The sequence below is a fragment of the Marmota monax genome, unplaced genomic scaffold (genome assembly GCF_021218885.2).
Source record: "Marmota monax isolate L192 unplaced genomic scaffold, Marmota_monax_Labrador192_F-V1.1 WCK01_AAM20220418_F8-fsc00001, whole genome shotgun sequence".
NCBI classification, from domain to species: Eukaryota; Metazoa; Chordata; class Mammalia; order Rodentia; family Sciuridae; genus Marmota; species Marmota monax.
Window position 1 is genome coordinate 17,648,741 of NW_026693777.1, and position 15,359 is coordinate 17,664,099.

The 15,359-nt window shown below is 50.2% G+C and overlaps 1 protein-coding gene across 3 annotated transcripts in view; it reads left to right on the forward strand.

Annotated features, from left to right (window-relative positions):
* Positions 1-15,359, forward strand: part of Actn1 (actinin alpha 1) — a 94,283-nt gene that overhangs the window by 42,282 nt on the left and 36,642 nt on the right. For all 3 annotated transcript variants that reach the window (XM_058584543.1, XM_046461044.2, XM_046461043.2), the window contains exons 2-3: positions 8,445-8,559; positions 13,168-13,287. In XM_058584543.1, coding sequence (XP_058440526.1) covers positions 8,445-8,559; positions 13,168-13,287 — 235 coding nt within the window. The remainder of the gene's footprint in view (positions 1-8,444; positions 8,560-13,167; positions 13,288-15,359) is intronic.

Genomic DNA, 15,359 nt, shown 5'->3' on the forward strand with positions numbered 1-15,359 from the left:
AGGAAGACCCCTGAAGGAGAGGCAGCTTCTCCAGGAAGTTCTGCACCACCTTCAGGAGATTTAGAGGCATGTTTGGGGAGTTTTCTGGGGCTACCAAAGCCAGTGCACTGCCTGTGTCTCTCCCAGTTAAAAATTGCCACCTCTGCTGTGTTGGGGGTGGGGGTGCACATGTCGATCTCTGGTTTATCCTCACCTCCTTAACTGTGTCCATAATTGTGGTTTTCTTATAATATTTCATGTTGACGAGGGCATTTCCAAGTCCTCAAGAGCCCTTCCTCTTCTCTCTTATTGATTCTCTTATTATTTTAGATAGATGGGGTAGCCAGGTGCCACGGTGCACACCTGTAATCCCAGCCACTCCAGAGGCTGAGACAGGAGGATCGCAAGTTCCAGGCCAGTATGGGCAACTTAGCCAGACCCTGTCTCAAAATGAACAGTACTGGGGGTGTCGCTCCGTGGTGGAGCACCCTGGGTTCAATCCCCAATACCACACACACCTGCACACAGATTGGGTGATTTTTTTTTTCCTTTTCCCTCCTCCTTTATTTTAGAAACATCCCTCTCTGTAATTCATGAGCCCTGACACCCTCTTTCCTTAAATAATCTTAGAGGAATGGTGAGTCCCTTCCATCCCAGCCCGGAGTGAAATGCACACCCTTCCAGACCTACTTTGCTTATATTTGCATTGTAGTTATTATTATTTTTTGTACTGGGGATTGAACCCAGGGACACTTAACCACTGAGTCACATCCCCAGCTCTTTTTTGCATAGTTATTATTTTTTTAAATAGATATTGACAGTACATGGGACAAAATTCAAAAGAAACAAAAGCGTATTCTGTGAAAAACAAATGTTCTCCTGGATTCCTGGCCTCCCTCCATGGAGGCAGCCACAGTTTCCAGGTCCTTGTGTGTCCTTCAGGGATATACTGGCATCAAGTTTTCAAGGACGTTTAGTAAACTCATCAGAGGTGTCTGCTGGATCGGGAGGTTGGGAGTTGCAATCTGGAGGCTGAGATGCTGCCCATGTTGAGTTCATGGAGATGAAACTGTCCCTGTGGAATTTATTGGCATCCTTTGACATGGAGTAGCACCTATTGATTGGTATAAGCCCTGCACAGGCATAAAAGATTGTCCTGGTTGGGCGTGGTGGCACACGTCAGTAATTCCAGCCCCTGAACAAGAGTATATGTCATCTATTATTTTTGCAAACTATGGTGGCACACACCAGTAATTCAGCCTCAGCAACTCAGCAAGACCTTGTTTCTAAATAAAATATAATTAGGGGCTGAGGATGTGGTTCAGGGGTTAAGTGCCCTGGATTCAATTTGGTTCCCGGTACCAAAAAAAAAAAAAAAAAAGAAAAAAGACTGTCGTGGGTGTGGTTTTTAGGTGCATTATGATGGGAAAAGTCTCTGAGCTCCATCTGTGAATGTATAAGGACTCCTTTGGGGTTATGGAGCTAGACAGGGTGGATTTATCTGCAGTCACATGTCCAGCTGAGCCAGGGCAGGGCCTGGGTTTCCTGATCCCTGTTCTTTGAACAATAACTCCCCTGGAGTGAACCAGGGCTGGTATCCTTGATTCCAGGAGAAGGGGGATGGCTCAGGATAGGTGTGGTCAGCACGTGACACTGTGGCCACCAGGCCAGTGAGGTGACCCTGCTGTCCTATCACAGCTGAGCCAGCCTCATTTGGCTGCAGGTGGATTATCCTGTTGACTCCACACCTTGGTCAGCCAAGGCCTCTCTGGGGAGATCTGCCAGGAGCACACAGTCTGGATTGTGGGAGAGTAAACATCCAAGAGAGCTCTAGCAGTAAGAAGCCAGGGACAAAGGCCAGGCAGACCAGGTGCATTTGCAGGCGACCAGGCAAGGAAAGAGGCGAAGGATCCTGGCCAGTTCAGTGACTGGAGCACAGCGCTGTTTGTGTTTGGATGTGTTTGGTTTTTAGTCATTTTTGTCATGTTTGTGAGATCGCTCAGAGTTTTAAACCTGCAGCATATGTCCCTTTGTATCCCGGTTTATTTCGCTAATTATATATAAGCAATCCTTCCCCTTGATGATGGAGCTTCAGACCCATCATTTGGCCATATCTGTTCCATCAAGTGAATAAACCATAATTTACTTAACTAATACCTTAATATCATTTGGAGCTATTTCTAATTTTTTTCCCTCTCAAGTAAGCCCAACAAAAATGTTTTCATGCTTATAGTCTTTTCTTTATTTAGCATTATTTACCCAGGATGGAGTCCCAGAATGTGGGTCAAGGCTTATACCATTTTAGTTTACTTTGGCAAGTGGATTTCTTCTGGATTGCACCAAATCAGGCTGCTCACAGTGACATATTTTGGACATTGCCGTCATACCCACCTTAACAATGGGTATTAGCAGAAACTTAGCTTGCAAAAATAATAGATGACATATACTCTTGTTTCGGTGCACGAGGCATGGTGGTATGCGTGTGACACATCTGATTGTGAAAGTGATTGGTTGTTGGTCAAGCCCAAGTGAAAGGAGTGCTCTCTATTCCTCACAGGATGTCCCCCTCAGCTCTTGCTAGCATGTTCCCAGGTGGCTAATGTTGCCAGTGGTCTTTTAGGAGAGTCATCTGTGGTAGGCACAGATGTGTCCACTAGGTGCTTGTTTTAGCACACCATGTGTTATTGTGTGTGTAATTTACTTGTTAGGAAACTAAGAAAGACTCCATGTTTTCCCACAGTGGAACCAGAGATCCAATGAGTCTTTTTGGTTTTGGTATCAGGGATTGAATCCAGAGGTGCTTAACCACTGAGCCACATACCCAGCCCCTTTTTTTTTATTTTTTATTTTGAGACAGGGTCTGGCTAAGTTGCTTAGGGCCTGGGCTAAGTTGCTGAGGCTGGCCTTGAACTTGCTGTCCTCCTGCTTCAGCCTCCTGAGTCATGGGATTACAGGCGTGCGCTACCAAGCAGTCCAATGAGTCTCATGTCAGCAGGCTAATTCTGAATTATTTATTTTTATTTGGGGTGGTGGTCTGTGGAATGAATGTTTAATCTTTCAAATTGTAGCAGCAGTGAAAAGTTTTTTTAAAAGTCCTGATACCTAGCTCCTCTTCCCTGGAGGCGTCCACATGTGGCGGCTAGGAGGGGCTGTTCCCGATCCCCAGCTACCTCCTGCTCTGGCACTGAGGCTTTGTTCCAGTTGCCATTTAGCAGCTCAGATACACTCTTGTACATTTGCAAGTACTCCTCCGCAGCCATGTTGTCCTGTGGGTAAAACAAAACAAAACGAACAACACCCTGAAGGATAGCCAGAGAGCACCAGAGTTTCTGCCTGAGAGTACATGGAGGCGAGGACTCACTCATTCTACTGTTCTTCCACATGTTCCTTATTTTCCTCATCTGTACAATGGGGAGAACAGGAATTATTGCCTCATTGTGTCTAAGTGAAGATTCGATGAATTAAAGGGGGTAAAGTACAGAGGCCCTGGACCACAGAAAGTCCCCAGTCCCCACAGCTGCTGCTTTAATTACGATGATCCATGGCCCTAGACCAGGTAGTCAACGGGTGTGTGTGTGATTTTTGGATATCATAGGTTTGGATGGGGTGTTACTGGTGTCTAGTAAGTGGGGTGCAGGGACGTTGCCAGGATTCCGGTGATGCAGAAGACAGCTCTTCTCCACAACAAGGAATTTTCTGACCCCAAATTCCAAAAGCACCAAGGTTTAGATGCGGAAGTGTCTGAGTGAACTCTTCAGGTAAATCTCCAAATAACATTTTCAAGGGCTGCCTGGGCTCCTGTCAGATCACAATTATAAGGGACCTTCCTCAGCTCAGCCCCTGGGGCTGCTTGAATCCTTCCCCAGCACTGTCCCCAAGCCCTCTTGGTAGTGGCAGGTAACACACTGCACACCTATTCTTGATTTCCCATTTTACAGATATGAGGACAGAGGCTCTCAGAGGCCTGAGTGGCTAACAATGGCACATCCTAGTGCTCGAAGGCCGGAGGTGGAGCGGACATGGTGGTTATAAAGATGTGGGGGTCTATAAAAGCAGGACTGAGGCCTGTGGAGAAGGTAGACAAAGGTGCTTCCTCTGGCCCATGGCTGGAGCCCTGAACTGCAGTGCTGGACAAGTGTACTTACCCCTTCCTCAAGCCACCTTTGTTGTCATTAGACACAGGTGGATGCTTCCAGTCAGTGAGAGGTGGAGCAGGGCCTGGTTCTGCCCCACCAGCCCTCTGCTGGGGCCTCAGAGGCTGAGCAGAAGTGGGGAGACGGGGGGGGGGGGGCTGAGTGCAGAGGGGGGCTGCCCAGAGGGGAGCTAGTCCTTGCTGTGGCTCTGTGAGCATGTCCCAGCCTGGTCCTGGGCTCCAAGCACTTTTCCGAGATCTCGGGGCATCCGGGAACTCAGAGCACAGGGGGTCCAGTATGGTCTCCTTAGACTGTGAGCCTGAGCATGGCCTGGGGAGGTGACTGAAAAGACTCTTGGGGAAGAAGGGATCAGAGAGAGCGGGGCCTGAGCAGGGCCAAGGCAGTCAAGTAGCCCTCTGCCCTTCCTTTGAGGAAGGCTGGACTGTCACGGTGGGGAAGCGCTGCCCACTGTTCTGGGCATCTAGGCGGGAGACTGTGCAGCCCTGGGTGTTGCTTGTGGCTGTTGGCTTTTCCTCCTTGCTGGACCCCCGGGACACTGCTAAGGGGTAGGTGTCCTCTCTGTTACGCTCTGGAAGTACTGGAGCTGGGACCTGGAGACCAGAGGAGAGAGTGGGCCTGTGGTCATGTGGCGAGCTGGGGTGTCGAGAACTGCTGTCAAAACCACCTCTTTTCTGCTCCCACACCACGTTTTAGTTCTCTCTCATTCTCATTTAGCACCAGTTCCAAAAAAAAGAGTCCTCAGGCCCACAAATCGCCATCTTGGAAAGAGGGGGTTGTGGAGAGGGAATTTGTTTTATTTTTATTTTTCATTTTGTTTGGTACTGGGGATTGAACCCAGGGGCACTCTCCCATTGAGCTACATCCCCAGCCCTTTTTGTTTTTTATTTTGAGACAGGGTCTTGCTAAATCGCTGACACTGGCCCTGAAGTGGTGATCCTCATTGGTTTGAGGCAGAGTAACTCAGAGGTAACATTAAACTCATTGACATCTTTGTTTATTAAATCCTTTCCCACCAGGTAGCTAAGGGTGACAGAGTACAGAGGCATGGTGTTAGTGTTTTGGGTGATCCTCCTTCAGTCTTGATCCAACTTGAGTCTCCCAAGTTGCTGGGATGACAGGCGTGGGCCACAGGCAAGCCACTGTGCCCAGCAGGCAGTTTAGAGGGAGCGCTCCTCGGCCCAGCCACAGGCATGTTTTGGGGGAGCTTGTCTTTCCTTTCTTACTGTTTATTGAGCACTTACTAAGTGGCAGGTACTTAGTAATTAGTTTCTAGTTAAACCTCTTTGATTTTTATGAAGTGCTGTGACTATCTCCATTTTACTGCTGGGGGAACTGGTTTTTAGGGAGGTTAATCTGAAGGTCCCAACTAGTAAGTAGTGGCCCTGAGACTTGAACCTTTTGGTACTGCCCAAAGTGCATGCTCTTAACTACAGAATTACTCTCTCCCCGCCCCCACCCCATTTCCTCCCTGCTCCAGAACTTGGTGATGTGCTGCTTGTTGGGGGCACTTTAAAGTTTGGGAGGGGCCTGAGGAGGGTGTTTCCAGGCTGTGAGCTGTGGGGCCAGGGGCTTAGGGCACCACCTGGGGGTTTTAATGAAGCTTAGTTCCTGAGTCTCAGCACCAGGACTTTCTCCAGAGACCAGAGCAAACACAGGTGTGTTTGGTCTCCTGCAGCTTCCGCCTCCCCAGGAAATGGAGCCCCAGCTTTCAACAGGACTTTTCCTCTTTCACCAGCCGGGACTTCTTACAAAAGACAGCAGAGCCTCCCCCTCCCTCCCCGCCCTCCCACCAGGACCCCAGCCAGCTGCCCTGGACCTCAAACCAGCCCTTCCCTTCAACAAAGCTGCTGGGGATGACAGTCTCCTTCAAGGTGGCAGCTGGCCTTTAGCTGAGGCTGATGAAAGCAAGGTGCTGGGAAATACAAGACCAGTGAAAAGAGCCCCCCCCCCCCAATAAGATCCCACCTAATGTGATCCTATAAGGTGACAGTCCTGGGAAACAGTGACATATGACAGGGAGAAGATTGGCAAAACCAAAATAAATCACATTTATTCTAAAGATTTAAAAATCCTTTCCTGTTTTTTTTTTTAAATTCTTTTCTTTTTCTTTTTTTTTTTCTAGCTGTAGTTGGATACAATATCTTTAATTAATTAATTAATTTTTTATGTGGTGCTGAACCCAGGGCCTCGCCCGTGCTAGGCGAGCACTTTACCATAAGCCATAACCCCAGCCCCATCTTTCCTGTTTTATATCATCCAAAAAGGTCTGCCAGGCGCGGTGGCTCACACCTGTAATCCTAGCAGCTCAGGAGGCTGAGACAGGAGGATCGCGAGTTCAAAGCCAGCCTCAGCAACTCAGGGAGACCCTGTTTCTAAATAAAATACAAAAAGGGCTGGGGAGGTGCTCAGTGATTGAGTGCCCCTGAGTTCAATTCCCAATACAGAAAAAAAAAAAAAAAAGGCTAAGGCCTTGCCAATTTGTCAAGCCCAAACTAGAGGAAGGGTACCCTGTCCTTGCTACCCCGAGGCAGCCCCTGTCCTCTGAGCTGTCCTCCATGTCCAGGCTAACCCATTGCACGAGAGCAGGGGCTTTTGCTGTGCCGTTCACTGCTCTAACCCTGACTCTGTGCCTGGGGACTCCCGGCTATGGAGGTGAACATTGAGTCCTGACTTGCAGGAGTTTCCAGTCTGGGGCATGGGGCTGACCCCATCTGGCAGTGCTTGGTGCTGCCAGCTCTGCCCCCAATCCAAGTGGGCCTCCTGGAGAAAGTGATGTCTTCACCCTGTTTTGGAAAGATGAATGTGAGTTAGCCAAGCAAGACACAGAGCACATTCCACACTGAGGAGTCACTCTGTGCCCTGCCTCCCTCCCCATCACTGCCAGTCTAACCAAAGTGTGGGGGTATATGCGCCCCGTTCTGTCATGGGAGTGCTGGGGTCTACGAGTGCAGGTGTGTTTGTAGGGAGAGGAAGGTATACCGTTTCGGTAAGTTGCTAATGAGACAGGATTTAAAAATGAGACCCAGAGCTGGGCGACGTCATAATGTAGTCCCTCCCCACCTCTCCCGTCTCTGTCCCTCCTCTCCCTGCACAGAGGCTCTGCTGGTAAAGCTAGGCAGCCGGTTCTTTCCCCTCTAAGTAATAGTGTGCTGCTGCGCCTGGTGCTCCGCCTGCTGCCATTTCACTTTGTAGTTCCTCAAGGGCAGAAGGACATGTATCTGATGACCTTCCCTAGAGCAGGGGTGGTTCTAGCATGGCTGATACTTTTACAATAAATAATATACTGCTTGCCCTTGGGACGCTGCAGGCCAGGTGGGCTGAGAGCTGCCAGGGGAAGAGCGGACATCAGCTCTTGAGACCATGATGTTGGGTGCAGGGGACATCTAGGGTTGAAAAAACAAAAAGAGCACTGGAGTTCTTCTCTGGTTTCCACAGACGGTGCCAGCTGCAGAGAGAGACTGGCCCAAGTTTTATATGGACGTGTGACATCAAGTGCACATATCCGTTGCTCCTTTTTGAGTCACCCTGCTCCTTGTGCGAGCCACCGAGGGGTGCTGTCAGCCCAGGACAGCTTGGTGGGCGTCCTCTCTGTGATCTGCTCAATAGAGAACTAGCTACAAAGTGATGGGTTTTGTACTTGACCTCCTTAGTTTCCATTTCTGGAATCCTTTGTACTTTTGTAGCTCAAGGTAACTCCACCCAAACTCTGTCACCATGCTGCTGAGCTCTGTTCCCAGAAAAACGTAGGAATCCTTGCCCTTCGCTCCCCAGTGGGAAAGGACTTAATAACCCGATTGACTGACGGAAGGCGGCAACCGGGTGTGGTCTGACCTCTGAGTTACTCTGCCTTCAAAATGTGAAGATTGAAACGAATTTACCCAAGAGGGAAATTGCAGATAATGGAACTGTGGTGCTTCTCAATGTGGGTGGGGACGGTGGGTCTGGAAGAGAGGTGGGTGGTGGAGCATTGTAGGAGGATGCCGCTTTATCTGCCCCACGGGTGCCCCACAGGGCGCTGGGCTCCAAGCTGCTGTCCTCGAGGAGCTCACTCCTTGGCTGATGGGAGACCTGTCTGAGACAACCGTGCGGAGAGGGTCTGTGGCCTCTCCTGTCAGCCATCCACCCTCCTGACTCTGTGAGGTGGCTTGTCCACAGAGGGCGGCCACACCAGACTCCCCTTATACAGAACAGCTGGAGGGAGAGCCCGAGGCAGCCGGTCCTGGGGAGCCGTCAAAGCCCTGCCCACAGTCACCTCAGGGACCATGCGGCTTGTGGAGGAGGCTGACCCCTTGCTCTTTCTCTCTTGCCCAGACATTCACAGCATGGTGCAACTCCCACCTGCGGAAGGCGGGCACGCAGATCGAGAACATCGAGGAGGACTTCCGAGACGGCCTGAAGCTCATGCTGCTGCTAGAGGTTATCTCAGGTGAGGTGGCCCCAGCCCAGGATGAGGGGCGTCACCTGGGTTCTGTCCTGCCCCCTGCTTCTGCTTTGTCCGTGGCCATAGCAGGCTTCAGGTCTCTTGAACCACGATGGGGATGAGGTGTATGAAATCCGATGAGGAAACTAGGTCTTGTTTGGGTTTTGCTGCTGACCATCTGGGTATCTTGAACACCCTTCTGTTTCAGTATCCTCAGTTACAAAAGTAGGTTTTGGTTTGTTTTTGATTCAGGGCTCTGAACCTGGGTGTGCTTTAAAAGTAAGGGTTTTGAAGGCTGGTCTCTGAGATTCCTTCTCCAAATTGCCAGAATTCAATGGCCAAGAATATAACCATCGGAGATTATCCCCAAACCTTGGCTCCTGTACTACCTAACTACCCCAGATAACACAGGCGATTGTGCAATTCCCACATTGTCCAGACGTCTGAAAGCGCTGCTCCACTTGAGGGTACATCTGAGCTTTTCTGCAAAAGCTTGTCCTCCACCATCTTTGAAGTCAGTGGTCCCTGAGCATCTGGCCTTGGTTTATACACTGAGCAAACTTAACTGCTTTCTTCAGCCATCCCATCCTTCATGCTAATGAGTCCTAGATCTAGTCTTACCCATGAATTCTCCTTTCTCTTTGAGCCCTGTCTTAAATATTCAACCTATTTGAGTATATTGGTTCATTTTCCATTGCTATAACAAAATGCCTGAGCCCGGGTACTTTATAAAGAAAAGATATTTGTTTAGCCCATAGTTTTGAAGCTTGAAAATCCAAGGTCAGGTGACCTCATCAATTCAGCCTCTGATGAGGGCTTCTGTGGCTACGTCACTAGGTTCTGTGGCTGTGTCACTACGTTCTGTGGTTAGATCTCACTGAGTTGCTTAGCACCTCTGTTGCTGAGGCTGGCTTTGAACTCATGATCCTCCTGCCTCAGCCTCCTGACCTGCTGGGATTATAGGCAGGCACCACTGCACCCGGCTGGTCCCACCACTTCTTAATGTGACCACGCTGGGGAACAAGACCCAACACTTGAGCCTTTGGGGGTCCTTGACATGCCCAAACTGTCCTGAACACTCTTGGTGCTAGCAAACCTCCTTCCCTCCTGAGGTCTCCTTCTTGTCCTCCTTAGCCTGATCTGGGAATCATAGACAGTTCTGTTTCTGATTTTCCTTCCAATTTACATTCACGTTCTGGTCATCTGTTCCCTTCTTCAGAATTTCCACTTTTAACCTGACTCTGGTGTCCGTGGGGCCTGCCTCCGCCCCCACCCAGATGGTCACTGACGGGCTCAGACCCTGCCCACCTCCCCACTCTCCATCCCTTAAGCCGCAGCCGCAGCTCAGGGATCTCTGACAGGCCAAATACGGTCATGCTGTTCCCTGTTCAAAGCCCTGGTGCCTCCCCAGAGCTTTGAGCCCAAGTCCACATTCCTTGGGGCAGCTCGCAGGGCTCTTGGTGAGCTGGCACCTATTTTCTTTTCAACCAACCATTCCCAAAAAGGTAGCAGGCCTCAGGCCGCTGCTGCACTGGGAGATGATTGTCTCCCAGACGACATGCACCCTCTGCTGCTGAGCCTTTGCACAGGCTCTGATGACCCTTTCTTTCTTTCTTCCTTTTATTTTAAGTTCTTTTGTATACTTTCTTTTCAGGTAAAAACCTTTATGTGGTGCTTTTGGTTCTGCGTGTATGTGTTAAAATTATACGTAAGATTTACCACTTGGCCGATTTGTTTTTTGGGGTACCCAGGATTCAACCCAGGGGCACTTGGCCACTGAGCCACATCCCCAGCCTTATTTTGTACTTTAGAGACAGGGTCTCACGGAGTTGCTTAGCGTCTCGCTGTTGCTGAGGCTAGCTTTGATCTCACGATCCTCCTGTCTCAGCCTCCCGAGCTGCTGGGATTACAGGGGTGCACCACTGAGCCCGACATCCACTTCGCTATTTTTAAGTGTACTGTTTGGTGACCTGATGTGTACTCACACTGCCCGGCACGGCACCACTGTCCATCTCCAGCCTTTTCATTACCTGAACTGAAACTCTGTCCCCAAGCTCCCCAAGCTCCCCTCCCCCTAGCCTGTGGCAATGCCTTTTACTCTCTGTCCCTATGAACTTCACTACTCTAGGTATCTTGTACAAGTGAAATCACACAGTATTTGTCCTTTTGTGACTGGCTTGTTTCACTGAGCATAATATCTTTAAGGTTTATTCATGTAGGACGAGTCAGAATTTCTGTCCTATTGATGGCTGAATAATATTCCATTAGGTATATTAGTGCATTTTGCTTATCCAGCCATCTGCCCATAGATCCCTGGGTCGTTTCCACCTTCTGGCTATTGTGAATAATGATGCTGTGAACATGAGTACGGAAATACATTTTTTTTTTCGAGCCCCTACATTCAACTCTTGGTTGTACGCCGAGAAGTAGAATTGCTGGATCATGTGGTGATTCTGTTTAATTTTTAAGGAAACACTATACCATTTTTTTCTGCTTTTTAGAATGTCCTTTCCTATCTCTCCAACATTCCCCAGCTGAAAACCAACTCATCAACCAGCCATTACTCATCTTCATTCCTCACCGCTTGGCTTGGCTTGGGGATGTCCACCAGGGGGGCTTTCCAGACATGCTGCCCGCAGAGGCAGACTCCCCCACCCCTGTCCAGTGCCAGTAACATCCCACCATTTCCTCTGTTGGGGCTTACTTGTTTTCTTTCCCACTCCACGCTGTCTCCTTGGGGGTAAGCACTATTTCATTTCTGTGTCCCAGGTGCTTAGAACTGTGGCAGGCAGGTGACATCTGGAAATATTAGGGTGACTGGATGGATGCCCAGAGACGGGCTCGTGTGCATGACCTCGATTGTCCTACCAAACAGGTCAGGCTGTGCCCACAGGGAGCCAGGCCCTTCTGCAAAGCTTGTGGACCTGTCTCTTAGGGCTGGGGGAGGCCTGACCAGTGACATGGTGCTCTCCTCCTGTGTCTTTGGAGGTGGGCTGACTGCTGGGAAGAGGAGAAGGCCGGGGGGTGTAGCCTACAGAGCCTCTCAAAGTGCGGTCCCTGGACTGTGCACGCCAGAGTCATCAGGGCTGCTTGTTGAAATCCACATGCCCAGATCCCAACCCAGGCCTCCTAAACCAGCCACTTGGAGGTGGTGGGGTTGGGGGGACTGGAGATCTACATAGCAAATTCTCTGGGGGATTTTGTGCTGACTGAAGTTTGAGAACTGCTGATGTGAGCCTAGGAAGCTCTTCCCACCCTCCAGTGTTTAACCCTGGCCTCGTCCTCTGTCCTCATGGAGGTCTGGGTGCAGCGAGTGTGCACAGCTGGGGAGTGGCTGGGAGCTCAGGCATGGCAGGACCTAGGGCTGGGCATTAGCAGGAGCAGCTGTCCAGGGAGGGAGCCTCCCAAGGGCAGACAGTGGCAAGACACCCTGCTGGGCAGTGGCCAGGGCCTAAGGAGGGTCCCAAGTGAGAGGTCTTGATTTAATAAGACCACAGCTCTGCTTTCCTAGGAGCGGACAGCCCAGTCACATCTCCGCAGGAAGTCTGTCTCCTCTAGAAGCTGGCAGGTGGCCACTGACAGGGTGGGCCAGGCCCAGTGTCCCAGCTGTAGTCCCTGTGCCCTCAGCCAGGGCTGCCATGCTGCACTGGGGGCCAGGCTCTAGGATAGTGATCTAAGCCCCTTGGGGTCTTTGGCGCCTCAGGGATTCTGAAAGCCGTGTCCCCTTTCCCTAGGTATGGCCATGTGCTTACACGTTTTCCAGATCCTTTCGGGAGGTTCCTGGTTGCTCTCTGTCCTGGGATTGAAGTGTTCTTAACGGGATATCCACAGAATGGGTTTTCTACTCACTCTGCTGCACCCTCTGACCTGGAAGCCTGAGCGGAAGAAACTCCTCTGAGTGGAGGCTGGAGGAAGCTGGGCCAGAGGAGGGGAAGTAGGGTGGAGGTTTGATTGGCAGCTGAGCCCTGGGTGCTCACAGGGAAGCAGTGTTCTCAAATGGGGAGGGGATGCTATGCTGTAGATAGCTCCATTTCACCACCAGGGACTTCTTCTAAATGCTCTAGAGTGACCTAGCCATAGCCTCAGAGTTCAGGGCCTCTGTTCCTGCTGTTCCTTCTCCCTTTATCACCATTCCCTGCAGCGTTGGCCTGGCCAGAGAGACTCAGGCCTCCCCTGACCATTCCTCAGTTCCTCCTCTTGGGAAGAGCACCGACCCTTCTTGGTATTTGTCTATAGTGTGTCTCTGTGTGTCTCTTTCTTTAAGGCCTGGAAGTCCTTCTGGACTATAATTTTGTAAAGGCCAGAAACTGTTCGGCTTGCCCCCTCCCCCATATCCCCAGCACTCCATCCAGCTGCTTGATTACATTGGAGGCTTAATAAATAGATGTTGAGTGAATGCATGTGGTTTCCATCTGAGTAGCGGAGGAGAGCAGAGGCAGGTGGCCTCTCCCTCTCCCTGCCTGCCAGGTGGCATTCCCCAGCTGCTCAGAGGCATGCCTGCACAGGGACGCCACCTCAAACACACGCACCTCAGGTGGGGGGGGTTACAAGGGTAGCCCCGGGTCCTGGATAATTTCATCTCACCTCCCTTTTCTTTCCTCTTGATTCAATCAGGCGAACGCTTGGCCAAGCCGGAGAGAGGCAAGATGCGGGTCCACAAGATCTCCAATGTCAACAAGGCCCTCGATTTCATAGCAAGCAAAGGGGTCAAACTGGTGTCCATTGGTGCCGAGGGTGAGTAAGGCCTGCCGTCAGCTCTTCGGGGGAGCCTGATGTCCTGTGCACCCCAGTTTCATTGGTCTTTTCCGCCCTGACTCCCAAGTATCACTTGGCCTTTGGAAGCAGGTCCTCTAGCACCTCCATCTGGCCAGCCTGGAATTCTTCATGTTAAGGGCAGCACTTTTCTCTCAGGCTCAGCCCCGCCCCACACCAAGGATTTACACCCCCTTTTCTTTGCAACTGTTCCTGTGGCCCCTCTGCCAAGTCCTTGCACTGTGGAGTCTGGCAAGGTGGAAAGCTGCCTCCCTATACTTTGGCCTCACCACACTTTGCTGCCTGCTGTATGTGGCTGGGGGAGGCTGGTGGGAGCCACGAGGCTCCATAGCCCTTGGGGAGATGGCCTGATCCCCAAAACACATTTTTAAAAAATGTTTATTTAGTTGTAGATGAACACACAGTATCTTCATTTATTTTTATGTGGTGCTGAGATTGAACCTAGTGCCTCCCACATATGAGGTAAGCACTTTAACCACTGAGCTACAGCCTCAGCCCCCCGAAAACACATTTTTAATAGCATTTTCTTGCAGTGTAGCTTCTTGGCTCTTTTGCCATCACTTTAAAAAATCTGAGTCCCCCAAGCTTTTTAAAAGACTCTGAGCATGTTATTAACAATTAAAAGGAGGTAGCATGCGTCCTGGGGTGCCTTGCAGTGGTTCTGCAGGATTGGGGTAGGTTGAGGCAGCTAGAATATGCTAACCAGGGCCCTTCATTAATGTGCCCTTGGACTCAGCAAGTATTTATTGGGCGCCTGCTGTATGATACAGAGATCTAAAGATGTATACAGCACCGCCTCATTCATTCATCCATTCATGATACAGCTGTAGCTGAGAATCAAGCACTCATGGGGTGGAAAGTGCCGGGCTGAGGTCTTTAACCAGCGAATCCCACTTAGTCCTCACGGTGACCCTCTGAGGTAGCTCTAGTTATTATTCTCTTTTGACAGTGAGAAAGTGTGCATGCAGAGGTTACATTGCATTATGTAAATTGCCAAGCCAGAGTGCAAATCCAGGTCTGCCTGACACCAGAGAAGGGCCCCAGAGGGACCCGTCCTTAGAGTCGGGGTCTTGCTCCTGGTAAGCCCACAGAAGCAGATCTCTTCTGGATAATGCTCAGAGTCCTCTTTCTTCTGGAATGGAGGGCTTTTATGCTGAAATCCCAAATTGAGAAACTTCAAGATGGATCAGCAAACTCTAGTGCATGGGACTGAGTCTGGCTGACACGGGTTTTTGTAAATATTGGAACAGAGCCACACCCACTGTATGCGTGTCATCTGTGGCTGCTCTCGGGCCACAATGGGTAGTTTGCTACCAAGACCATATGGCCAGCAAAGCAAAACTATTTCCTATCAAGCTCTTTGCAGAAAATGTTTGCCAACCTCTGCCCTAGTCAGAACTCGGCTAGGGACCCTGAGCATCCCCGCAGATGGTGGAGGGCTCAGGAAATATTCAAAGCACCCTGCACATAGCACAGTGCTCTCTTTTGTGATCAGGAAAATATTCTTGGCCATTTAATAAGAATGAAGGAATTTGTTGGAGGAATAAAAAACTTGGCAGAAACTGGTTTAGCTAACCGTGCACAGAAAGCCATGCAGCCGCACTCAATGGCCTGGTGCCAGTGCTGCCCCCCAAAGAAGGGAGGCGGGGGACTGTGAGGTGAGCCGGGGCGAGTGGAAGGGGTAGATGGGGACTGTGGTAAACTTGAGAGAGCAGGGCAGACGCCACATAGATCTAACCAGTCATCGCGGGGTTGGGAATCCAGGTCTAGCGCGGCAGGCTCCTCTAACTTTTCAAAAGAAGCCAGAAGTACTGATTTTTAGAGAGGAAAAATTGGCAATTCACTAGAATACGAAAAAAATATTTTTTCTTCTTTTTTTTTTTAAAATAAAAGACTCCGAGAGGAGAGGACGGAAGGAGGCAGTGGAAGAGACACCTTCCATGGGCCATCTTCTCCCATCATGCCAGTTTGTAGGATGGGAAGGACCAGCCAAATTTTACAGTTGAGGAAACTGAGGCTCAGAAAAATTGCCA